The sequence below is a fragment of the Epinephelus moara genome, chromosome 1, assembly GCF_006386435.1.
Source record: "Epinephelus moara isolate mb chromosome 1, YSFRI_EMoa_1.0, whole genome shotgun sequence".
Lineage (NCBI taxonomy): Eukaryota > Metazoa > Chordata > Actinopteri > Perciformes > Serranidae > Epinephelus > Epinephelus moara.
This window is the reverse complement of record NC_065506.1, coordinates 17,099,908-17,127,041: the sequence shown is the minus strand read 5'-3', so window position 1 is coordinate 17,127,041 and position 27,134 is coordinate 17,099,908. Positions and strand designations below refer to the sequence as shown.

The following is a 27,134-nucleotide window of genomic DNA, read 5'->3' as shown; positions in this document are numbered from 1 at the left end:
TCAGGTCTTCATTGCGCCCCCAGAGATTTCTTTTAAATTTTTATCTTGAATAATAATCTCAACTTTTTATTTTATTTCGGGGTTTTTTTTCTCACATAAATCAATTACATGCTGAAATACAGGCCTACTACCAATCAAGAAGGCCTTTCGACCCCCATGATGCATTGGTGACCCCTCGTGCCCCGAGGTTGAGAACCAGTGCTTTGAAGTAACTTCAATTAAACCACTTCTTAAAAAGCCCACTCTAGAGCCAGGCATTTTAACCAACCAGACCTATATCTTCTTTAGCTCGCTACTTACCAAGTCCATTAGTTGGCCATTAAATTACAATTAAAGGGGTATTCCACCAAGTTGTCATTGTATTCCCATAAGTTAAGGATTTGTGAGAGACTTCTAAAAGAAGGATTCAAATCAAAGAAGCAGAGGTTGAAATGTCCTGACTTTTATTATCTAGTGTGGGCCAACTCCAGAAATACTGGTTCCTACATTTCCCATAACTCCGTAGCATCTGCCATTAGACTTACCTTGTCTGATAAATGACCACCTCTTTGAAACTACACAACCCAAGTTTGTAATCCAGGCTATTTGTCAGAGGTAATTGATTTTTGATGCTGTTAAGCAGTGATACTCAACCTATGTTAGCGGGCCCAACCTGGCCTGCAACAGGGTGTTGGGAATTTCCCAATTCACAAAATCAACTGATTCATACTGGGAATTTGTTTTTCTTCTTTGAATATAAATAAGGTCTTAGAGTTCATAAAAAAAGCATCAAAATAGAGCCCGGTTTTCAAAAAAAGTACCAGGGGAGGATCCTACGGAGCCCCCAACAGAGGTCCAGACACAGCCCCTAATGTCCTCAAATCCTAGATACACTGTTCACTGTTAGTGTTTGTAATTATATCTCATTGATATCCTCATAGTTCACTGTTCACTCTCTTTAGTCCATATCACTGCTGTATTAATGAAAACCAAATATTTCCTACTGTGGCTGGTTCACAAAAAAAGTGGCGACACATGGGCAGGTTTATGCAAAGCAGGCCCAGGAAATGCAATATTTTTGTCTCCAAGGTTAGTGCTAACTACGATTGCCTACAAAACAGCAGCATGTCAGTTGTACATATTGCAGGGACAAGAAGGCCCAGTTACAGTGAGCTGCTGATGAAAAGCTGCAGGGAACAGACTGCGTAACAATAACATCCCCGCAAGGGAATCAACTCCTGTTACAAGGTGCGTTTCTATGCACTTTTTTTATGTGCATTGTCATTTTGGACATAAAAAAACTGAATATAAATGCCAAAAGTTTAAAAAAATCTCGAAATATTGCCAAAAAAGCTTTTACACTGGAGGAAAAGTTGATGTATCGATTAAAGGTAAATGCGACAGATTCAGTGAATATGATGACACACAGTCATTGTATCGGCCACGGTAAGTTCTCTTTGTGGTCTCTGGATTTCTTTATGCACACGGGCTGTTTCCAGAACTCAAAACTGTCTTCAAATCACTCTTTTTCCATTGGCCAGTGTGCACTGTCATGATACAAGCATTGTTTTTCTTGATTTGAAGTTTGACTGGCGCCATTTTAATTATGTCATCTTGTTGCATGGTCTTCTGCAGTGGCACCTAATTGGAGAATTGGCGCCACCTACTGCTTATCTCCATGAACCTTAATGTTCGCGCAACAGCAGTGGTTGGAAAAACACATAAATTCGCATTTTCTTGAGCTAATTTTCTGAAAACTCTCTTGAAATTTGCGCTACAATTGTATAAAACCCAACTACTGCCGTTGTGTGGAAAACTGCTCACCCCATGTGTGCTATGAAATCACATTACAACTCATGACATGATGGAGGAAGTCCCATTATTGACTGACTTCTTTATTAAAACTTGAGTTTGTTTGGTTCCACTGTACACAGATACACCAGGAGCTCTTTCGCTGTACTGCTGTTGACAAAGAAGCTGCTCAAGGATTGTCTGATGTAGTATTAAACTGCATTTGCTGTTACCATCAATAACCATGTGTCCCCAAACCAACCAGGACTGACATCTCAAGGATTCTAACTTTAAGTCTTTTGTTATGTTACTAAGTCATTGCTTGCATCACAATGTGTAACCTTTGATATATTTAACGGATTTGTGGGTTGTGTGCTGCAACCATTGCAAGAATTTCCAATGGAAACCAAACAGTTAACAGGAAACAACAGCTCACTTGATTGGAGAGGTAGGTAGAGACAGCTTTCTTTTGCTCTGCATTATAACACTAAGTCTGTAGCAGTAGTGTTTTTTCCAAAAACTATTTGAATGATTCAGATTATCAAGAAAAAATATATATAAGTTCATTAAATTTCACAAATTACAGTAACAGGTGAAACTGGATAACAAAGTAAAATCAGTTACAACAAAATCATTTCCATCATTAAAGTCATGCATCAGTGGAATATTTGTTTAAACATTCTTCAAAAGGTAAAGATGACCTATGTGCCATCTGACCAGTGTTGGTAGTTGAAGAAGGGACCCCAAGACAGTGTAAATATACAGCTTACAATCTGCGAGGCTTGTTTTCTGGAAAGCACCCTTTTCTGCCAGTTGAGCTTCCTGTTCCTGTTTTACTGAAGTAAGAAAGGACGAATGGGGACACGGCATAAATATGCAAGGATTTAGAGGAGTTCAGCGCCCAGTACTGACAGTCTGTTTTTATGTTGACTTATAATTTGACAAATACAAATATGACCTGCTGTCTTCCTCTTGCTGTTAACACAACATTAAACAGGATGTGCCCAGAGAATCACAGTATCCCAGCCTAACCCACTGAGGCAGTGAAGAGAGGGGAAAAAAACTAACACATTATAGTTCTTCTGAGTCACTGGGCATCTCTGTCTGTCCCCACGCAGCATGGATGAATGCACCTGGGAAAGACTTTGTCCCCTAATTTTATTTGTTGGATCGCAGCTGAACCCTGACTCGTCTGGAACCACTAATTTCAGCACCAGCACTGTTTCACGCTTTATTTATAATTCAAACAGAACCACTCTGCCGGGGGTGTGCATAGATGTTTGTGTGCAGATACAGTAAACACCTCTTTTGAAAGTCAATAGCACGGCCTGGCATTAACCAAACCAGACTGGTAGAGATGGAAAATGAAATATGCAGTGGGTAGGACGTTATTATAACGTTGATTAAAGGGATGTGAAGTGCTGATTCATTTTGGGGATATCAACGTGCAATATGCATCATGCAACAGTGTGTGTGTGTGTGTGTGTGTGTGTGTGTGTGTGTGTGTGTGTGTGTGTCTATTTTAAACCCCCTCATTCTTGTCAGTGCCAGTGGAACCCTCATTTGCCATGGGCTCAGGATACTGAGACAGCACAAAATAGTAGAGACAAACAACATCAACAATAGGCCAACAACAAATGGATTCCATTCACATTTCAATGGAATAGCAATCAGGGTCACTCTGGCGTGGCAGCCTTCCAGTGCCTGATCAAGACCTGTAAAATAAACACACAACAAATGTTGTTAGAGGAACTGTATCACTCCAGAGAATTATAATGCAACATAAGATACTGTACTTAATGAACAATTTGACTGGGCTCAAACAAAATAACTGCTCAGATGACGTTAACTATCTCTGACCCATGAATTGTCCAAAATAGTTTGCAGATCCAAAATTCCATCCACACAAAACATGTTCTCTGGTCTCAATTATTTTAAGACCATATGACTATTTTATCTTACTATATAATGACGAAAACTCTGTCTGTGGGTGTGTGTGTGTCTGTTCCACGCTTTTCTCCTCACTGACTTGGTCAATCCATGTGAAATTTGGCACAGTGGTAGAGGGTCATGGGAGGATGAGAATGAAGCAATATTACATCAATTGGCCAAAGGGGGGCGCTATAGCAACCAACTGAAATTGCAAACTTTGAATGGGCATATCTCATGCCCCGTATGTCGTAGAGACATGAAACTTTGCACAGAGATGCCTCTCCTCATGAGGAACAAATTTGCCTCAGAACCAATAACTTCCGGTTATATAGATATATATATATAGATAGATTTTCCACCATTTTGATTTATTTTGAAAAACACTTAAAATCGATCTCTTCCAAGGAAGTTTGACCGATCTGTATGAAACTCGGTGAACATAATCTAGGGNCAATCTATGTGAAACTGCACATAGGCATTGAGGATTGGCATAGGTAGAAGGTGACAAAGCTACCAATGGGTATGGACTAGTTTTCACTGTAATGCCAAAAGTCTACACTTTTTTATTAGAATTTGATACTGGTTACCAAACAACCAAACTGTAAATTACAACCACCATCTAGAATGGAGTTTGGCTGTGCACTAAGCCCCGCACCCCCACAATAAGTGTTGCTATGTCTGGCAATCTTAACATCCTCAATAGGCACATAATGCAGTAACAACTCTGACTCTGTTTGGCTGTAAAATGAGAAAGGAACAGGAATACCAAGCACCGCCTATCAGCCAGAACAACTCTCATTTTACAGCTAAACAGTGCACTAAAATATGTTTCTGAAAACATTTGAGGGGAGAAATAGGCAATGCAGTAACAGAGTTGTGATTCATATTTAATCCGCGCTGCCTAGTTTGACAGTTTGAAAGTGTTTACGTAACAATTAACATGATTGACTGCTGTGTCTTAGCTCTGATTGGTTGTTGCTGACCATACTTTGGTCTGATTCTAGTAAATGCCATTAGAGGCGGTAGGAAAAGGAGGAGGGACATAATATTTTTCACAGACTATCTGCTTCATGTAATTCTTTCAAAATATAGTGACAGTTTCAGCAAATATGACTCAAACTTATCTTTATAAAAGCTTTATGTGCAGATGATTGTTCGTCTTTTAGCAAAAATATACCCTCCAGTTCGTTTAATACTGACATGATAGCAGCTTCAACAGAAAATTCCACATTAGCTGCAGCCAGCTTGGTTGTTTTTTAAAATGCCTCAGTGGCTCTCCCCGACGTCATAAACACGCCCCATATCAGATGAATAGTTGTAATTGACACGGCGGATTTTAAGTTGCAGGAAATCTATTCAAAGCAGAGGGGGACCAGTGGCATCTGCCAAAACTAATAAAGATTTCCAGCAGAATGCTAGCTACAGTATGTAATTAATTTGATGGTAGTTTCATGAATTGACATTTAGCATTTAATCAAATAACTTTTTCATGCTTGTGTTATCATTTTACAAGAGAGATGAAAAATAATATCATTAACACAGCCTCTGTTTTGTAATCAGCCACAATGCATCAACACAATACTTAAAAAACTATTTTTAAATGCATATGCTGTCTAGTATGTCATCCTAATTATAGTTAAAGACATTTGTTATAATCAAGACATACCGTTATCAACATCTGTGCTATTTTGTTTCAATTCTAAATTATTTAATTTATTTGCAATTATAATTACACTCATTTGTTTTTGTAATTGATTAAATTACAGATTTTTAACGTTCACCCCTCGTACCATATTGGGCATAAAATGTCTGTTAAACTGTTACTATATTAGTGTGGACATAATTACACACATTAACATGATGTGAGTCGATTTTTATTAGATATAGAAACTGTTCAAATATCAGGCTTTAATGATGGAAATAGAGCTCATGGCATCTGCTATTGTAATTCTTTTATTGGCATCAGTACCTAACGGTTATATTCAGCTTTCATTTAGTGCGTAAATGCTTCGGCAAACATATTTTAAGACTACATTCCACTGCACCAGTGAAACTAAGGGAGACCGACTAGAGCACTTGAACCTAATGATGCTTTCCTCATGTATATCCACTCTCTATATAAAGTCTTTTCAAGAGGATATGATGGTAATTCTGAGTGCAATGATACACTTCCTAATAGCGCTATTCAAAAGTTCAACACCCCTACATCTCCCTTTGAGGGAGAATATGAAAGTTTCAAAGGCTATTAATCTTAACTGGAGAATGAGAACATAATTCATTAAATCATCAAATATTTCAGCCAGGAACCCATTAAGTCCACTAAGTAATTCAAAACACTGTGAGGCTCTTCATAAAACTGCATTTAGCTGCCACCTTGTCACATGCTTCAGTGTAACTCAGTGGTGGGAACATGACAAAAACCCTGATTTATAGTTTGCCTTTAAGTTTCCATTCTACATGAGCACGGTATCTGATAATTGCCCAGGTTTGACTTGTACAAACAGGCAGCAGATTATCAGAACACTGCAAATAAATGTAACACTAAAAAAGATTACCAATTATGTGATCCAAGTTTGTACGTTCTGTCTTACTTACTGTGCTATCTTGCAGTTGGTTGTTGTCACAAACCGTCCTGTGTAGTGTATATTACACCTGACCACATTGTTGGTGAAGTCTGATTCCAGCACCAAGAACTTGGGATTGACCTGGAGCTGAGAGACAAAGGACAGAATGCACATTACAACTCACCATAATCGCTAAACTAAACTAAAACAGCTAACGGGCCCAGTAATGCTTAAAAAAGACCTTTAGAGGGGCAGGTGCTTTGGGTTCAAAAGGGGCACATGTAAAAGTATTTTAAAACATCATAAACCGATATAATATACAGCATAACGTGTTTAATTTTAGTAATTTATCAAACAGAATGTGTTATGGAACCTTAAAACTAATTGTATCATGCCATTATCATTGTCCTCCACCTGATGAAATCAAAGGAGGTTGATGGTAGATAAATATAAGAAATATATGGGTGTTATAATGTCATTTGAGCTGACATTCCCTTTAAATTTCTCAAAAACACTTCAGCAAAATCACATGAAATTTGACATGGACACAATCAGGGTCATTTCATATTTAATATATATATATATATTTAATATATGGTCCGGCTACAGGGTCCAGATTTCACCTGAGTCATTAATTCAAGGTGCACACAGTTAAATACATTCAGCATCATACTTGTGTTTGGCCATGTCATTGAGCTAGTTATCTGTCTCTATCAAGCAGTAGTCCATTAGTCACTCACTCTATTCTGAGGCTCTTCAGAATAAAAACTCTGCTGGAAAATCACTGTACTTCAAAATAAAGTGTGTTTTTTTTACAAACTTGATATGCTTGCGAGTCACTTGTGGTCCATTCAGAATGGAGCCGAGACCCATTTTTCGACCATGGCCCACAATATGATGTTTTGAAATGAGGAAACTTGTTATAATGTAATTTGAGGTGACTTTACATGAATATTTCTTGAACATGGTGCAGTAAAACCATATGAACCTTTGTATAGTCATAGTGCCATCCTTTCAGCTGACCCATGGAGGAAAGCTTTCTATGACAGGTCAAAGAAGGTTAGGTTGTTTGATGATATTTTAACTTCTTTAAGTAAAAAAACAGTATAAGCCTACAGCAGAATACCTTTAAACTTTATTATAATTTGATTTCACATAATGTGCAACATAATGTTGGTTCACTCTGTATATCGAAAGTGAGAAATTATTGCTGAAATGCTGCTCTTTCTCTGAGCTTTTTGGCTGCTCCAAGCACCTGTACCATAACAGATAAGCATCAAAATCCCCACAGCAGCTCACTCGACTGAAGTAAGAACCACTACTAAACTGATGTTGCATAACTCATGCAAGATTTGAAGGTGACGTTGTGTAACACTAATATCATAAATATAATGTGATAGTCACTCACACAAATGAAACTCATTATCTAAACATCACAGCAGAGTGTCTGTCTGCCGTGTCCTGTGTTGCAATGGAGAGGACATCACAGACCTTTCACCTGCTGCAGGTAAAATGTCATCATGTAATGTAAACTGTCTGACAGCAGCCAGGTCATGTTATTTATAGCTAAATTATTATATCAGTATTACTGTTATTATTAAGTGTCCTACTTGAAAAGGGCTGCAGGCAGGCCTTCACACACACACACAGAAAAAGCCTTGACAAAAAGGCAAAGGGGCAGATGCTCGAGCACCCTCAGCCTCCCCCTCTGCACGTGCCTGGCACCTGGGATAAATAACACTGAACACAATCATGTATAAATCTTTAACATCTTTCAGCCATACTGACCAAATAAAATATGCATGAAAATAGACAATAAGATGGATGGGAAACCAGTGCCACTGAGCCATGTAGTGCTCAAATGCCAGGTAACGAGAAAACTAAAAACTTTAGCAGCTTTATAACTCTTTTATAACCTAGATCAATTTGTTTTGGTGGCCTTGACCTTCACCGCCCTCCATGAAATGTGACCTTGTGCTCTCCACAAACTTGCCATACCCATGCCCACTAGATTCTCACTTGACTCCTACCTTAAGTATGTAGTTTCCAGGCTGGACGTCTGTGATATCGATCCACTGGCAGTCAATATCAGCATTGTATGTATCGTAGCAGCCTGGGCTCAGACCCTGAAGAAACAGAGGGGAGGAGAGACGCTCATGAGGAATACTGATCTGAGTCAGAAACAGTTTTAAGTCAGTAGTAAAAAAAAAAAGAAAGTAATATAAGATGTTGCAATAATCAATGAATAAAGCAAGATGTTATTGTAGCAACCAACAAATATAATACATGTATTTCATTCAGTTTTCACCACAACAATCCTTGGGCACAATATTGCTTATCTGAGTGGCTTTTTGCAGTTGCACTAGTTGATAATAGCATAACCAAAGTAGATAGATAACGGCCTTGTGGCGGATAAAGCATGTGGTGAAAGGAAGCGTTCTAAGAGTGCTGCGGGTGACCACCAAATGAAGGTGAAATTCATAATGTCATGTTTTTGTTTGCTGTGTTACCTGAGTGTGAGTGGTGCAGGCATAGCGCTTCAGGTGACCAAAGTCACAGGTGGTATCCTCCAAACAGAAACTAGCTTTGTGTCCCTCTGCCACTTTACGGCCGGTGCTGACCTCCAGTAAATCGTAGTGGCTGAACTCATCCATACTGTGGTAGTGCCTGTCGGAAGCAAAAGATGTAGTCAAAAGTGAAAGAAACATTTCAGTTAAAGGGACAGTTCACCCCCCATTTTCTCTTTCCTGTAGTGCTGTTCATCAGTTTAGACTGTTTTGGTGTGAGTGGCTGAGTGTTGCAGATATGGGCTGTGGAGATGTCTACCTTCTGTCCAATATAATGGAATTAGATGGCACTCGGCTTGTGGTACTCAAAGTGACAAAAAAAAATGTTTGAAAGTCTAAACAGCAATGTCTCTTTTCAGAAATCATGACCTGGTTACTCAAGATAATACACAGATCTTGTTGTGAGCAGTTTCATGTAGGAACTATTTTATTTCTACCACCAACCAAATCACTGTGCAGAAGGAAGTGTGCATCTACTGCTAACTCACCTAGCACCACTGAGCTAGCTAACATTACGGTTCAGTTGAAGTGTACGCCATTAATGTTAACATCTCACACTGTCACGAGCACAAGCCTCTCGTTCGTGAATAGATGCACGCTTCCTTCTGCACAATGAAACAGTTGGCAGCTGTAGTTCGGTAAAAAAAGGAAATACTTTCTACATGAAATCTCACTGCTCACAATGACATCTTTGGATTATCTTGAGTAACCACGTCATGATTTCTGGAAAGAGACATTGTGGTTGAGTTTTTCAAATGTATTTTTTTGGCGCTTTGAGCACCACATGCTGAGTGCCATCTAGTTCCATTATATTGGAAAGAAGGCAGACATCTCTACGGTTGATATCGCCAACACTCTTTGGGGGACAACTGTCCCTTTAAGGTAGGCAATCAAAGGGTTCATTGTGGTGCTATCTGTGATGCCATATCTTCCTAAGAAACAGTATCTAAGCAGAGATCATTGTCAGTTTAAAAAGTTTGTTAACTGCATCTTCATTTTGTTAAAATTTAGTTTCTCCAAGTTAAAGCGCGACTTTAAAGACCCTGAATTTCTAAACTGTATACTCAACTCATTGACCCCATCTGCTAACATTTATGTTGGTGATGTTGCACCTTGACTGAACACATCATAAAGTACTGAAGGACAATGGATACTAATTAATGGTAACAATAAAGTATTGCTGAAGCACGACATTAACACCCTAATGATGTATGAATGCTGTTAATTAGCTTGTATCAGTCGGCAAGATCAGAGGTGTTTGTGTGTGTGTGTGTGAGCGTGTGTGTCGGTATTGGTTTATGTGTGTGTGCACTTGTGGTTATTTTCACCTGTGCACGTATCTATTTGTGTGTGTGTGTGTGTGTGTGTGTGTATCACAGTATGCGTGCTGTGGTGTGTGTTTGTTTGCACAGCTTTAGCAGCCTAGCGAAGCCTGAATGCACACGGCCACTGATCATCTCAACTGAACCGGAATATGAAAGAAGTTACCCTGTCGAAGAACTCGTCCATTTTAAAACATCTGCAGCATTAACTGCTGTAGGGCTTGGACCTCTCCCAAATATCAAAGTGACTCGGGATCCTATTAAGTTTTTACAAGCCTGCTGGAGTTTGTCACAACAATACAAGACAACATCAAAAAGGACATGTTCCTTGTCATGGTTTTTCTCTGTAACTTGCGTGTACACATCAAAAAGCCAATGGTGAACCAAGTTGTGTGGTCACAAAGCCCAGATGTCCTGATATGGCAGAAAATCCCCCTCCAACAACATGAGCAAACTATGCTTTCCGATAGCACAGTACTGACAATCAATTTTAAGCTAAGTTGTGTGCTGTTGGTAGCATAAGTAAGAGCAGAGGATTTATAGAATCACATGACTATGGCAGGGGCTGTGGAGTACTGCTGAACATGAAGTATGGCTGTCAGGCTTCCAGACATGACATCATTTGTCACAGGCACAACGATTACAGTGTGTCAGCAGTGAGTATTCTGGTCTGCATAACTAAGATAGCAATGTTCCTACAGTTCCTACACTATGTACACTTTTCTGTGCACCCGTAGCTAAATGTATGGCAATCTAATGCAACAGCTCAGCAATAAACCCGACCTTAATAAAGGTCAGAGAGGTGTTTATCTAACTCTGGGGCCATTTTAAAAAATGTGGGTGTTGTGCTATTGTATTGCACTGTATTACATCACATATGATTCAACCCATACTAACAAAATATTTCAAGTCTACAACATTTCTATTACAACTATTATAATAACACTATTCAATACCACCACCAAAAACTACAACCTCTGAAATTAACACAGTTGTCATAGTAACAGTAACAGTAACAGTGTAATACTCATATACGCCAGGGGTCTTCTGTGTTTTACAGGCCAAAGACCCCTTGAATAAGAGATGGAGCAGGGACCCCCTACTACATATATAAAATTGAGCTGCATATTAAACTGGGCCTACATTAACATATGTGGTGGCTTAAAGTGCCAAGTATAAACATACCTTGATATGGTTCATACAATACTAAACTACTAAAATAATCATTTTTGACAGATATATTTCTAAAACATGGAATAATTTGTTCTTGTGTATTTGGTCTTGTGTACTGTAAATTATATGGGCTGGGATTTGTTTTTGCTATAATATGTTGGATCTAATGTGTATTTTCAGACATAATTTATTTAAAAAAACAACAACAACTTAATTATCAAACAATAATTTGGCAGTCCCCCTGCAGTAACTCTGAGGACCCCCTGAGGGCCACAGGCCTGCTGTTGAAGACCCATGATACACACTAATCAACTACCCGAACAGACTTTGGTAGCAAAGATGCGTGTGTGAGTGAGTGAAGGTGGAAGGTGGACTATTGCACGCAATGTTTCTGTATGTTATTAACAGCTCCAACACTGCAGGTCAAGCCGCATCACTAGATGCAAAGCAAGTGCTTTACAACAGTTGTCACCCACAGATAACAAGCATTTGAATACTGATTTAGATATTGATTACTGTGGCAATGACGGAAGCTTTGAAGCATTCAGGTCAGCCCTAGTGGCCTATTTTCGTGTTCTGTCAAGATTAACTTTATAGTCCCACAAAGTGGGAAATTTGTCTTAGGCTCTTCACCCATACTGCAGCCATAAAAATACAACATAGAACACGGTTCATAGACAAATCAACATTATACACCAAACGTGACAATAACAAAACAAAACAAAACAAAGTGTGGCTGCACCCCACCCTTTTTGATTATGATAAAAGCTCCTTTGTGCAACAAAGTGGTTCCATTCAATGTTACCAAAATTCCCCATGATAAACTCATTAGCCAAATAACTATTCCTTAAATTCTGATAACACTTGAGAGCCGTAGAGGTATAAATGTTTTCAATCCATCACACTAATGATTAGATTAGAAAGCACAACCCCTCCTAATGATGATGATGATGATGATGATGCTGATCCAGTAGATACAAAAATGACCTACATCAATATGACAATGTTCCTGAAGGGGACAGCCAACTGAAATTACTACCAGTCATTTAAAGTATTTATTTCCATTATCCTTTGATTCTTAAATTGCTCTGTACCGTATATTCAAGTGGTGCTGACTTAAGTTGTTGTAGCAGGTGAGGTAAGCACTGGATCTCCTACAGTCAGACAAACTCTAGACTATATAAATATTGCCCTTTCGCCTTACCTCATGGCCCATGTTTCAACATAGCAACAGCTTTTACTGGAACAGTCATTAAAGATTGAAGGATGACTTGGAAGGAAACGTGGGTACTTTCCACTAATGGAGCAAGTGACCATTCAAGGACTCATTCTTTCCATAGGAGAGGCAACCAATTATGAGCTGCTCTCAGGTAGAAACCTGTCAGCTGTTATCTGCGGCTTAACACTATCTGTGTTGTGACTGTGGGCATGTACTACTCTTCTGTTTCTGTTAACATGCTTAACAGGCTTATTTTGTGGGTGTTCATGGGCACACATTAATTTTGTACATGTGTGAGTGCATACTGTAAATTTGCACATGTTCAAACCAGGGCGGGAACTGCAGGGCCTGGAAGGTTGATGCAGTCTTTGTTTGTGTTCCCTGAAACTGGCATTCATTTCAGTGGCAGTCTTGAGATGATTATCTACTTTGTGTATGTGTGTGTGTGTGTGTGTGTGTGTGTGTGTGTGTGTGTGTGTGTGTGTGTGTGAAATAGAAAGAAAGATTGCGGTAAGTAGAGGAAAAGATTGAGAGCAGGAGGTGCTGGATTACGAGGTGCCTGGAAGGGTCCCCTGCCTCCTTGGATTCCTGGATCCCCTCACTGACTATGTCAACTATAGGGAATGTAGTGTTGGAAGGACAAATAGAGGATTTAACAAGAATAATTTGTAATCGGAATATGCAAAACATTCCAATCCCTCTTCGAAGTCATGAGTCATTTTCCACTCATGTTGCAACAAACAAGACTTTAAGGGGTTTCTCAGATCACAGCTTGGGTTGTAAAACACAGTAGGTTCTTTGAGAACTATTTAGCAGTGCCCTGACATTTGCCTTCCACAGAGTGCAACCAGGATACGAAGACATACGTCCAAGCACCTGCGCAAATAGCAGCCGTGATCTCTGACCACAAAGGTCACATACTTTAATAAAGTTGTACCGTAAGGGACTGAGGTAAATAAGTTGAAGAAATCTGTTTAATAACTTTCGCACTATCAAACAAAAAAGTTCTACTACATAAGCAGAACACTTTAATGACTCCCACTTGCTTCCCACACTGATTGGCATAAAAAAACAACTTCTACATGGAATTCTGTGTCCTCATTTGTTTAAAAAATAAAATAAAATACAGGAATTCCAACATTTTCACAGCACCATGATACTCAAGAGGATGCTGTTCCCTTCACTTCTTCTAATACTCCAGTGAGAAAGATAGGGGTGAGTGTAATGAAAAGCAAAACTGTCAACTACACAGCTTTTTCGACAAAAATGTAGGGCAGGAAAGTTTATCGTGAAAATCTGGGCTAGAGATTTTCTTCCCCAAAAGAGATTTCTTTCTTAACAAACACTGTGTCCCAGTAACCCATATCCACGCCATCACACTTTAGCAGCTGTGTGATCTGGTGTCACAGATTGACAAGAAAAATGGATTGATTTGTCATTCCGATCACACAGCCAGTGGAATGATTGTCTTGGCTTTCTGCCTCCTGGGAACCACTGTGTAAATGCAGACTGATGTCAGACAGTAAAAACACTGCCAATCTCCTAACGGCCAGTCAACATTCCTCTAAGATGAGGATAGTAAAGCAGAGACTGGCACTCACGTCAGTGGGCGGACTGGCTGGAGCTGAGATAAAAGCCAGTCTTTGGAATATATGTTAAAAAACACTGATGATACCCTCAAAATCACCTCATCAGTAGTCCCCACAAGCCTCGGATGGCTTGCTAAAAAAGACACAATGATAAATGTGCTTGCGAAGTTGATCAACCCCACATAGCTACATACCATTATATTTCATGTAACGTGGAAATTTGAGTATTTTGTCCTGTTGATTTATTTCACACAGAGTTGGCTCTCCAATGGCTCTCCATAGGTTTGCGCCCTCTCCTTTTTAGACCAAGAGACTGAAATGTGTGTGTACTCTCTGGGTCCAACCAGGGCAAGTCTGGTCTTTTCTTGGAGTATGACCATGTAGGGCTCAATACTGATCTCACTGGGCACTATAACACCCAATCTGCATTCATCTTCAGTTATATTTCATTGACATGTGCTACATAACTTCACTGGACATGGACTCTATGCTCTGTGTCCTCCAAGACTTGCTGAGCAGCAAGGATACGCTGATATGGACCGACATCCACACATTGTCTCACTTCAACAGAGAACTTTACACCAGCAGTGCCAAGGTCATGCCCATCTGAGGGGCCATCACCAGAGAAATGGCAACTGCACTCTATTTTGTTAACCAAGGCTACATCTAAAATAATTTACTACTTGAGCATTTTCTTCTCCTGGTGTCCACCTAGATATAATAAGGCCAACTGGGGTTCTTAGGTTGGGAAACATCAGACTCCCAATGGTGAGGGGGTGAGTGATGCTGCTGCTGCTGCTGCTGTATTGTACAAGGTCAGTTAGGCAGGGCTGTATGTTAACTTTTTTGCAGACAGCAGTCATGCTACAGAGGTTGAAAGTTTTATAACACAGGCCACAAAATTGTAGCATGAGCATAAAGTAGCCTATCAAGTAGTCTAAGTCCACTGTAGTTCGAGACGAGTCAAATTCTGTGTTGGGGGAGTTCAAAAGTTATTTTCCATGGTCTTTCAAATGAATACAGTACTGAGAAATACACAAATTGTTTTAAAAATCTGTGCTTATTTATTATTATTTAGGAAGTACGGGTGCTGGGGAGGTTGCAGCACCCCCTAAAAAGAGGAATCACAAAACAATCACTTTATAGAGTTAAAATTAAAGTGTTCCCCCTTTCTTACTGAAATACAGGCCATTTGTGTAGTACACATGGATATGTGGAGAGAGACAAAGAGACTAAAGCCGAAAGCTATTTCTTTGATGATGAAGTCCAGTGTTACTCTTCAGTTCTCTGGTTCATCAGTGAAGTCTATGAACTAAACTGCAGACAAGAGTCTTTTTAAAGAGACAAACAGAGTAATGGTGGACTCATGAACAGGTCCAATAAGGTTTGACTGGTATCGGCAGGTCTGCGTTATTTATATTGACACTATGTCTGTGTATCAAATTTCTGTGCTGTCACTGCACTGCATTTTATAAACAGATCTGTTGCATCCAGGCGCAGATCGGTATTGCATGTTTGCTACTGTGGTCATTTCTTTGATTACACAGATCAATTTTAGTGCAGAACGGACAACGTTTATGTTGCATTTTACAGCCCTACAGTTTGGTTTAAACTGAAAATGTTTAGTTTGTACGAATAAAATCTTACTTGGCACATTTTCAAGGTAAATTTGTCACTGAATCAGCAGGTTTCAATATTATCACTTGATTAAATGGGCGTTATTAGTGGTTATCAGTGTCTCAGTGATTTTGGTTAGAAGGGTCCTGCTACACTGACTAGTGTGTTCAGAATGCTGTTATCAGCTCATTTGAAGGCTGATACGCAGTCAGATGAAGTGAGCTGAGGTCAAAATAGTATTAAGAGTGTGAAAGTCCACTTAGTGAGGTCGGTCAGGTGGTGGATAGAACAAACACAGGACTTTCACATAGGAGACCAAAGTTTGTGTCCCATGTGAAACAAAAATTCAACGGTGAGTTATTTTAAGTATGTGATGTACGTCATGTGACATTATGTGACATATATCACGTGACATACATCACATAATGTACTTATTTTAAGGCCAACCATGACCTTTTTTCTAAGCCTTTTAACCTGTATCTGGAGTAATAACATTCAAAATTGGTGCACTGTACAAATCAGCAACATTTCTCGTAACAGAGCTCCCCTCACAGGTGTCTGAGAGTGCAGTTGTAATTCACAGTACATTACTTCCTTTTTAGAAGACTGCAAAAGCAACAGAAACAATCATGATCTGATAACGCTGTCATAAATAATAGGCTGCTAAGCTATTAACTCTATGTGCAGTGCTGAACGTGACAGCTTGAACAGACTGAACATACTACTGAACTGAAGACAGTAATAATCAGTGCTGAATGTTGGGCTCTATGAAGGGTGATGTATTCACTTACTGAAGTGCATTTGAACGGTGGTGTGTTCACTTGAGGTGATGCAACCACACAGCTCAGGAAAAAAGAGTGAACAAACTACACTGACAGTGACTACCAATCTTTGAACTGAACTGAACAAAGCAATTCGAAATTTTCACCTTTCATTTGAACTGAACCCCCATTTCTATGAGCAAATGTGGAGCTCTTTTGCTTTGTCATGCTGTTGCCATGTCAGATGCAGAGTAGAGTTGAAGCACCCTTTATGGAGAGAAAAGTCTAGACTGAGGAACGCACATCATCATCGACTATGGTTAAATACAGTTCATTAATTAGCCACAGCTAGATCAAACAAACAAATCAAAATCAAAATTAACAAGTTCAGTCCGTTTTATAACACTGCAATAACCTTGAATCATGGGAAAGGTGATCAGCACATTACTCACACACATAAACACACTCTGTAAAGATAAAATCAGACTGACATAAAGATGCTTGCCAACTAGTTCCCTGGTTACCGCAATAGCTAATAGTGTAGCCAGTAAAGCATAATCATTTGATTGGGTGAAATCTGTTTTGTATTAAGTACTCACTGATGACAGCTATGCCACTCCCAGGTATGACGTGGCCTGTTTGGCATGAAGTCGGCAGTCCCCTTGTTCTTCACCCTCTGTGGGAATCGCAGCAGGACCCTTACATCATAGTCGGTGGTCTCAGGGCCATAGGCGGAGCTGAATCACATACGTCAAGACAAAAAACAGTGAGGGGAAACTGCACAAGTGGCTGAAAAATTATGTCGGCATGTCTGTTTCTCATAACTAAGACAAGGAAAGAAAAAAAGAGCAGGGCTGGGAAGGCTTGGAGGCAGGAGCACATCTACTAAATAATTCATTCTACAGATTACAACCATCTCTCCAAATACACAGTTTCAACACGGGGAGAAGGAACATTCTGTTGCACGATTCACTTTTTTGTGTGAAGAGGGAGGAACAACCCCGAGTTCACAATACCACTGAACATCTAAGCCATTCATCTTGCGGCTGTTGTTGACATTGGAGTGTATGGCAAATTACAACAGCCCATCTGTCGGTGATTGCTGCAAACTCAGACAGGATATGAAAGGGCTTTGAGGGATGGCTGTGCTTGTGATGGGAAGAGGGCAAATAGAGCAGCCATGGGGACAGCACACTTCCATCATTTCAATAGTGTCTTTAGTGCGGAGGCAGTCAAAGGGCCCAGGCCCGGGGATCAAGGGATGGTATCCACCAACACAGAGAGATGAAACTAACAACAGTCTGTATCCCCGGAGGTGACCAGGATTCAGTTCACTTATGTTGTGCAGTGGTCAACTTTTTTCATTACTTCTTTCAGATAGTGCTGTGCAGAACTGGCATAATCCTGAAGGCTACGTTAGAATTGTGGATGGTTCACTCGCTGGTAAATGCTACCCCAAGGTGAAGCAGCTTATGAAGAATGTTAATCCATCATACAAATTAGCACTTTGCTGTTAATGCATGATCCAAAGTAGAGTACAACACTGGTCAGGACATCAGGCTATCAGAGGGCTACAACTGAGACAGGAAATTATTTATAGTTTCTCATATACCTCGGCCGAATGCCACCACGCTGCCCCTAAGATATTGCAGAAACCAATAAAATGAGAACATTTGTCACTAACATGAAAACATTAACATGAAAACAAAACCCACAGGGGCAAGTAAGTACATTTCTGATACTGTGTCATTCGAATGAACCCACTGAAAAAGTAAAGAAACACATTATTAAATAAATAAATAAATAAAGGCCAGCAAAGGACATCTTGAATTGGTTTTACCTTGACAGACATTTTTCTTCTGCAGCACAGCGGAGAGAATACATGTGGGCTCTTTGGATATATGTGGAAGCCTGGACATAGTTGGGATCAGGAACCAGATCCGGCAAACCTGCAACAACAGACAGACTGCTCATCCTTTATTGCCATACAGCCACTTTAAATTACACACAACCTTGTTTGAAGAGGAGTAATTTGCTAGCAAACCTGCTTGCAACACTTAAAAAACAAAAGAGTAATTACTTATTGGTTTAGACTCAAACATGATAATACATCTTAACAATGTTATTAAGTGTGGTTAAAGCTGACAAACTAATTTACAGCAGTGTTATTATGACTTCATTTAGTCATCCAGTGATTGGTCATCTGTTACAGGTCACCTTTTGAGCTCTTTGAATTCCAGCCTTTCCCATCAGTAACACTGAAACACCCCATAAACAGAGGAACTCTTTCATGTATTTGTCATCTACTTTTTATTAGCTGGCTGCTGATCGGAGGATATGATGAACAAAAATGCAGCGACAGGGCCCACAGTTCATGACTGGGTCACTCAAGAGAGAGCCTTTGGCCACTAATTACTGTGCATTCCAGATTATTATCATGGTTTTCTAATGAGACACTTTTGCTCCATAGGGCTGTCAGACAGGGGTGAGTCTGGGGTGAGAGAGCACAAGAGTTGCAAGAGGGAAGAAAGTTTTTTTTTTTTTTTTACCAATAATTGCCTTCTTGGCTAATGTCATGTGTTCTTTCATGTGCACTGATCTTTATGTGAACGTGTCACTTCAGCTTAACCTTTAATATAGTAAACGCAGGATGCCTAGTCACTATCTGTTGGGGATAAGGCTAAACTTGGATATATCTGAGCTACAGTATCACAGGAGAGCTTGTTGCAATGCAGCCTGTGTTTTTTCATACTTTGGATTCTGCAAACAAGTGACAGAGATGAAGAGATGAGGGAAGGCGTAGGTGCACAGAGACACAGCAAGAGAGCCAGACAGAGACACAGAGAGGGAGAACGTGCGTGCCAGGGCAAAAACAACAGTGATCTCACACCACTGCTGTTTTTAAAGTGGGCCACTGACCAAGTCTGTCAGAAAACCTGAGGAACAGGTACAAAAAAAAGCAGGCCTGACTTGTCAGAGTGAATGTCGGTCTGTCCCGTTCCCAGTAAAGGCCATGCCAGCAAGGGTCTCTGGCGTAGTCTTATCACCCCTCTCTGTTTAGCTCACAAAGGCCAGACATGCTTTAATGTGAGCTTGTTCAAGAAACCAAAAGTCAAACCATCTGACCTCTAAGCCTGGAAGCATGAATAAAAGAAAAAAGTATGTACAACCTTTAATTTGTGTTGCAGCAAGCTTAAACCACAGGAAGGGAAATAAACGATAATGAAATAATGCTCTGTCTTTTGATTTTGGATTAACATGAAGGGCTTTAGTTATGGTCTGTTTATGGAAATCAAATAAGAAGTTTCCTATTTTATATTTGCCCAGTTTAACGTCCCAGTGAGTCCTCCCTGCTCAGCTGCAAGTTTAAATGAGGGCTTTGCCTTTGCTGGCATTGTGTAAACATCCTATATGACAGCTCTCTCAGAGGCAGATGTAAAGAACAGGGGGAAGCTTCCTGGGGCAGACCATGTAAACACTGTAAGACCAATGTGAAATGCTGAGGTTTTCCAGCAGCACTCTCAACCCCATTTTTTTCTCTTCACCCTAGGAAGGCTTTGTTCTCTGCTTCCTAATCTTTTGAAATGTGAAATTGGGTCTCTTTCAGAGGGATAAAGTGTATTGAGAAACCAAAGCTGATCAGCTCTCGACAGCATGTGACAAAGCCACACATTACACTCTAAGTGGGGCACGGAGAAAAGAAACTGAATCTTGCCATGCTTTTTATGCCATCTAATAAAGCATAATAAAAGACATGAGGGCTCTCTCTGCGCTTTAAGCTATAGGCTGGTAGCTGCAGGGGACTGACAGATTGGAATACTTGAAATTCATGGAGGTCATTTTAAAACGAAAAAGAAAAAAATCAAAACAGCTGCCGTTTGATTATTTAGTATAAAGTATATCACAGCTTCTTTTGCCAGGTAGCTCATTATTCTCTCTACGCCTTGTATTACACCTTATCTTTTTTCATGATTATCAACCATTTTACTTTTGGTGGTCAGTTGATATGTTACAGCTTAATTTCAACAAAATGAGATACTAAAACCTTTTCTCTTATTAATTTGAAGATATCACATTTAAGCTAATGAGTGAAATAAATGCAGCTCTGCCTCGCAGCTGCCTTAATGAATTAATTTTACAGTCTATTATTCTTACCTATGACTGCTTGTGGCTTTGTCAGGGAGTGTGTGAGAGCAAGGAAGAGTGAGATGAAATGACAACTGATATAGTGGGGACGATATGCTAACTTTTTAAATGACCTTTGCGATGAAGCTTCATTACAAAACCAATGCAAAATTTCACCTTTTGAAACAACACTCAAAGAGTGCAAACCCACATCAAGGCTTCACAATCCAAGAAATCCCTCTAGCAGCATCTGGGTTGGAGCCCTACTAACTAGGGCTTGGTATTAGTATTTAATACCTTGTATTCCTGGTATTGATTGAAATAACCCAATACCAAGTAGCATCAAAGGGACAGAAACAACTCAATTCTGTTGTTAACCCTGTTAATAACTGTTAGGTAATGTTAGCGGTGTGACACTTACAGTTAGCCCTTACACTGGTGTGTACAGGCAGACTCACTGTCTTTGGTATGGAGCTCCCACTCCCGCAGCAGCAGCTAATACCCATACAGTCTGTGCTGTGGTGAAGTTGAGTGTGGTGTATTTGATGGAGTTAGCAGGTCACCAAAACTGTTAAAAGTATGGCTGTACTACACACTACTCCATTCATATCATGGGTACTGAAAGGAGTACTCTATTAGTATCAGTATCACTTTAATGGTACTGGTATTAGTAATGGTATTGTCATTTTTCAAACACAATCCAGCCTTACTACTAACACAGAGTAAACGGCCCTTCTGAATAGATTTGATTCATCCCCTTGAGCTTGTGGTAGATCAGAATCTCTTCTTTGTCAGTTTTCCTGATAATCTGACACAGGAATTTCTCAGGGGGTAAAAAGAGATGGCTGTGACTCAGCCTTTTAGTGTTGGAACTGGTGTTGTGTACCTCAAATCAAATGGAGATAGCTTAAAGTCATAGTCCCATTACAAACTATAGCTCTTTAACAACAAAAGTGCCTCTCTGACTGATGCTATAGCTACTGTGGATTAAAGAAAAACACTGGCGAACTTGATCCATTGCTCCAATTTTGCACATACGGCGGAACCATCTATTTTCGTAACACTTTGAACACACTGTACATACAGTACACAGTGCTGAGTAATGTTCTTGTTCTCTTTACACCACACTCTGCCATCACCGCCAACCCCTTACAGCTTTCGCTGCGGGTTAAAGGGTAAGTTTGGTATTTTTCTACACTATTTCCCCATGTTTTGTGCCTGAGTAACTAATGGAAACAACAGTTTTTGAAATTGGTCCAGTATTGAGCGATATCACTTCAGCTGGCGGCGGTGAAACAGGCTGCCATAGAACCACTCAGGACATATTTGCACCTTCAATTGAAGTCTACTAAAAGTGCTTGTGTTTGCCACTGACATGTTATTTTAAGTGTCTGCTGATTTATGGAGAGAATCCTTACAGAGGTCTACCTTTTGTGAATGAATTAGATCCCCTTTGTTCAACCAGGAACAGTCCCAAAATCTCTTTTTGTCAAAAACACCAGACTCCATTTAAAAAAACAGTAATGATATCATTGTAAAACACACTTTATTCAAAGTTGAAACTCACTCACAAGACTGGTTCCTCTTCCTGTTCCAAAAATCACTAACTCCGCTTTGGTTGAAATAAACCCATAATACACTAAGTTAGATGTGACACTATGCTGGCGAATTTCTGTTTCTGGATAAACAATAAGGATCTTATTCCTTAAAAAAAAGGCATATCTCTGTAGGGATAATTTCCATAATGTTGCCAGACAGTTGGAATAATTATCTGAACCCGTCAGTGACTGACATACAGTATGATGAGGTAGTTTATCTTATGTACTTTGCTGCCTCTAATTAATACAACACAACATTGGCTTTAATGGAAATATGCTTAAATATGCTTCAGTTGTAGGTAAACTTTAAACATGTAGATCACAATAGTTATTAGGATACTATAACAGCTTAATGCTGAGTCATGAAGCAGTGCAATAAAAATGTCAACTTTTCAACAGCTCCCAATGGCTGAATCTTTATCACAATGATTACTGGAAGCACTAAGGAATCTGCACACATGTTGTTGTTTTTTGTGCTGTAGAAATGGCTCCAAGCACTAGAGTAGCTAATGAATGATGGTTTCAAGGCACACAGCACACTGGAGAGACTGCTGCACAGTAAGGCAGATCATTGAGTTAAACAAAAAATAAATCTGCGTTATTAAGAATCTTGTTGGAGGTCCTTATCTCCCCTCAACTCGGACTAGACGCAGCCTCTGGCAGTAAGAACATAAAAAAAATTCACATGTTGTTTGCATTTAGTCATAATTTCCTGAGCATTAACAATAAACTCTAGAGAAACTTCTCCCTTCACAATACAGTGATAGGTTATTAGATTATTTAGATTTTTTAAGCCAGGGTATTGCACGTTTGACACTCATTCTTCCCCTAAGAACTCTGACTAAATATTTCTTTGATTTCCTGTAGCTGGAGCAATAGACCCCATGTGTGTTACAGGGACTTTCCATGCTCTCCCTCCCCCTCAGGGAGTGAGGAAGTACTGTATCCCCCTCCCTTGTTCCCCCTCTCCTGTCCTCAAGCCCAGGAGGCAGCCACGGCCCACCGACACCCCCTGTCACCAGACCCCCTATGAGGTCACCACCATTACCCAACACCACACGCTGCTTGAACCAGTCTACTTACGTGCAGCACAGGACTCTCTGCACAAAAACACAGTGGTTCCTGTGTGTGCACTCTGTACATTGGCAGGGCTTGCTCAACACCTGGTTTCAATAACCATACAAGTGGGAAAAGATGAACCTTGTGTTCATTTTGCTTTGTTTGTAAACTGAAAAACAGGCTGAATTTTAAGCAGCTGTTTCAGTCTGATTACTCCAGATATCTGACAAACATGAAAGAGGAAAATTGGAAAAACATGAACGTGCTCTTGAGGGGGTGGTGAGCTCTCTACTCTCCTGGGTTTGACAGATTTCAAATTCATATGTCCAGCAATAACAGAAACCTACTCACAAAGGCAGACATCTTTTTGGGTGAATGCCCACAAGTGAACGTGTTCCATGTTTCAGCTGAACATTCAAATGTTTTAAGTGCCTTAGAATTTTGTTGAAGACATAACACAAATCTGCAGTCCTATCCTTGTGCCACAGCCTTTCCTTATATTATCAAGATCTGGTCAAACTTCCTGATTAAAATGGGAAATAAAAGATACATTGTGTGTTTTTAAAACCAAAAACAGAAAGCTTACTGTACCTCTTTGTTCTTGTCGGTACACACTTCCAACATTTATGCTGGGGTTCTCAAGGCCGGAGTTTGGAGAACTTCTGCCTGATGGAGCGGGCTGCAGGAAAGGAGGCTGGGGTCTTCCAAATGGAGGAAACTGCTCATACTGAGGGCTCCTGATTTGAGGTTGACCAGCTGGTCCTGTCCTGTCCACTATCACGGGAGCTGCCTGGTTGGGGTCAGGGGCGGGGACAGCAGGGACAGCAGGAGCAGTCTCCCCGTTGAAGAGACTGTGGGTGTATCTGTGGTCCAGACCATCTGTAAACGGTGGTTGGGCAGCGCGTGCAGGCACCACAGGAACCACAGGATTGGCCCCGTAGCCATAAGACTGGAAGTAACGGTAGCCATCGTCTGTAAAATCAGAGGGAGAGCCTGGGAGCACTGGCGCCAGACCACCTCCATACCCTGCTCCTGTATACCCCTGTCCACCACCACCATACCCCCCACCGCCATACACTCCACCGCCATATCCTCCACCGCCATATCCTCCACCACCATATCCTCCACCAGCAACAGGCTGAAAAGGTGGCTCGTAGCTCCTGACTGGTCCATCTCCAAAACTAGGGTCATAAGGTACTGGTTGGAAGGGCGGCTGTTGAGGAAAAGGGTTCTGTGGGTAGGATGGTATATTATAAGATGATGAAGAAAAGGATGACGATGACGATGACGATGAAGATGAAGAGCCTGTGGATGGCCTGAAGCGAGTGCTAGTAGATCCTTGGAACTGGCTACCCCCTGTGCTGCCTGCAGTTTGTCTCCAGTTATCAGGAACTTGCCCAAAGCCAAAGGGATGTCTAGCCTGCCCACGGACAGTCTCAGAGGATCCTCTTGATGGAGCCTGTCGGCGGACATTGCCTCCCTGAGGTCTACGCGAAGAGCGTGGACGACTGTCTGCTACAACCACCCTGGGACCACTGTCCTGAGCCCCTACCCCTGCAGGGACATATTCAGCTCCACTGTTCAGCAAGCTAAACAGCCGGCCATTGTTCTCCCACTGAATAACCTGCCTCCAAGGGGTGGCAGAGCTGTCCTGCCCCTGGCCCCGACTCTGGCTCTGCCCCTGAGTCTGTGTGGCAACCTGAGCCTGCCCCGAGCCCAGCAGGACGAATACCAAACATGCCGCAACAATAGGCAACATACTGGCTCCAAAGACGCCACAGCTCACCACACAGGAAAAAACCCCTCCAGTCCACCAGCAGCTCAAACTCAAACCACCTGTAGCTCTGTCAATAAAACATGTGTATCCTCTTTTCGCTGGTACAACTTTGGTGTGAGTGTTGAGACAGATGCAGGGTTGAAAAGTAAGCCTGTGGTTGAGTGCATCTGCAGGTCTTCACTGGCAGCAGTAGAGGAGGTTGAATGTGCATTCAGGAGCAATCAAACCCAGGAGAGCAAAAGTGGGCTTCAGAAGACCCACTTGTGGTGTTACCGTCTGTTAACGCTATGAGAGTATGTCCTGACTTCTTGTCGGTCTGCTGGCTCGCCTGTCAGTAGACTGAGCATTGCTCTCTGCCTTCTGGAAAGAAGTGTCTGTGCACTGTACGGCTGCAAGCTTCTATTTGCCTGATTGCTTACAATGGGCTGTGAAAAAATCTCAAACTTTTTTTTAAGGAGAGGTCCCACATGGCCCTAGTGCTAGTGATGTTTCCTGGCCTGCAGCAGCCACAGCTCCATGAGGCTTCCAGAGTCAACATTACCATCTGCAAAGGCATTTAGACATGTAACACATCTCACTTTCAGGGGCTTTCTTTTCTCATCTTGTACAGTGCGAGCATAGATAGGGACAACATGACCTTAATTTTTCCACAGGTGTTTCAAAGGCTTGGTATGTTTTTGCTTTGCCTTTAAACCTTAAAAAAAATTACAGTAACCACGTGCAGATGGGAAATTACCTAAATGGTAACAGGAGCACTCTGTTACAGGGAACCGCAGTGATTCAGATCAAACAATCAACAACAGATTCTTTTAAACTCAATTGTGCTGTAAAATATTTTATGGAGCAATGTCAATGTGAAATAAGCTGGCACGTGCACAAGTGATGCGTCATAATATGTAATTTGAGTTCATGTGAATCAATGAGTCTTGTCTCTACAACTAATCCTTTATTTATGTGGTGAGTGTGTAGGAAAAGTGGTCTGTATCCTCCACCCTAAGAAATATCAAACTGAGGTCAATTAGGAAAGTGTTCCAAAATCCTCCTCCCACCACACACACACACACACACACACACACACACACACACACACACACACACACACACACACACACCTCTCTCCACCCCTCATTCCCCTTGTTGCTTGTAGTACACTGAATGCACAAAAGACATTCATACATGCAGACAACACTGTGTGTGCTGTTGTCTGCAAATACTATCAAAGCGCTGTTGCACTCTGAGACCCTCATTTACACAAATGTTCTGAGAGACAAGTCATCAGTGAACACATTCACGTGGGATTTTAAACAGCTTGGTTACTGCTCGCCTTGATAGAGTGAGTGCATGCAGACAGAATCAGATTTCCCCCTGTTATCAAAGTCAGCAGTTCGTAAGGTATTTTCCTTGGCATGGCTCGCATGGGCAATGGCCACAGTGTGCCACGGACCAAATAAAGGACAACATTCCTCCAGGGCAGTCAGCATTCACATCGCCTCTCCAAGACAGGATCCAGAACAACAACCTGATGCACACATGCTGATTTCAATTTACATCCTATCTCACGAACAGGCCAATACACAAGAGAAGCATCATGATCAGTCTTGTACAATAGAATGTAGTGAGAAGTCTTGAGGGAAAATGGTTGGCCATGAGTGGAGCAGAGTGCATCAATATGGGTATGATCTCATTACTATATATATCACAGCTGGGTCTGCAGACATGAGCTGTTTTCTGCTATGCAATGACTCAAAACAGATTTCTAAAAGGCTGACACATTCATGACTGAAGATCAAACATGGACCTTACACTGTATTTTTTTATCTAACTTTTACACAAGTGGTAATCATCAAAGTACCATCAGTACACCACCACTAGAATCTATTATTTGCAAGTGACAGGGCAGTGAAGTACTGTAAAACTTCAATTATAGCCCGGGCTATTATTTGTTTAAATCACTTAACTAAACTGGCTCATATTTGAGACAGGCTTTTATTTCCTTTTACACAAAACTGCTGAACTGCAAAGGCAGGAAACACAATGAAATTGTTTATATAAATTAGTGTG

The 27,134-nt window shown here is 40.8% G+C and overlaps 1 protein-coding gene across 1 annotated transcript; it reads right to left on the bottom strand.

Annotated features, from left to right (window-relative positions):
• Window positions 1-1,853: 1,853 nt before the first annotated feature.
• loxl1 (lysyl oxidase-like 1) lies at window positions 1,854-25,461 on the bottom strand. Its single transcript, XM_050051409.1, has 7 exons — window positions 23,888-25,461; window positions 18,355-18,463; window positions 17,114-17,251; window positions 8,777-8,933; window positions 8,297-8,392; window positions 6,298-6,413; window positions 1,854-3,485 (listed from the first exon to the last, which is right to left on the bottom strand). The coding sequence occupies exons 1-7, from the start codon at window positions 25,053-25,055 to the stop codon at window positions 3,479-3,481; spliced, it is 1,791 nt and encodes a 596-aa protein (XP_049907366.1). The 5' UTR covers window positions 25,056-25,461; the 3' UTR covers window positions 1,854-3,478.
• Window positions 25,462-27,134: the final 1,673 nt, after the last annotated feature.

Coding starts and splice junctions, on each gene's coding strand:
- loxl1 (XM_050051409.1), bottom strand. CDS start 25,055: ATGTTGCCTATTGTTGCGGCATGTTTGGTATTCGTCCTGCTGGGCTCG. Junction 18,464..23,887: donor GTACCGACAAGAACAAAGAG/GTACAGTAAGCT, acceptor CTGTTGTTGCAG/GTTTGCCGGATCTGGTTCCT. Junction 8,934..17,113: donor GAGTGGCATAGCTGTCATCA/GTGAGTACTTAA, acceptor TGCTTCCGACAG/GCACTACCACAGTATGGATG.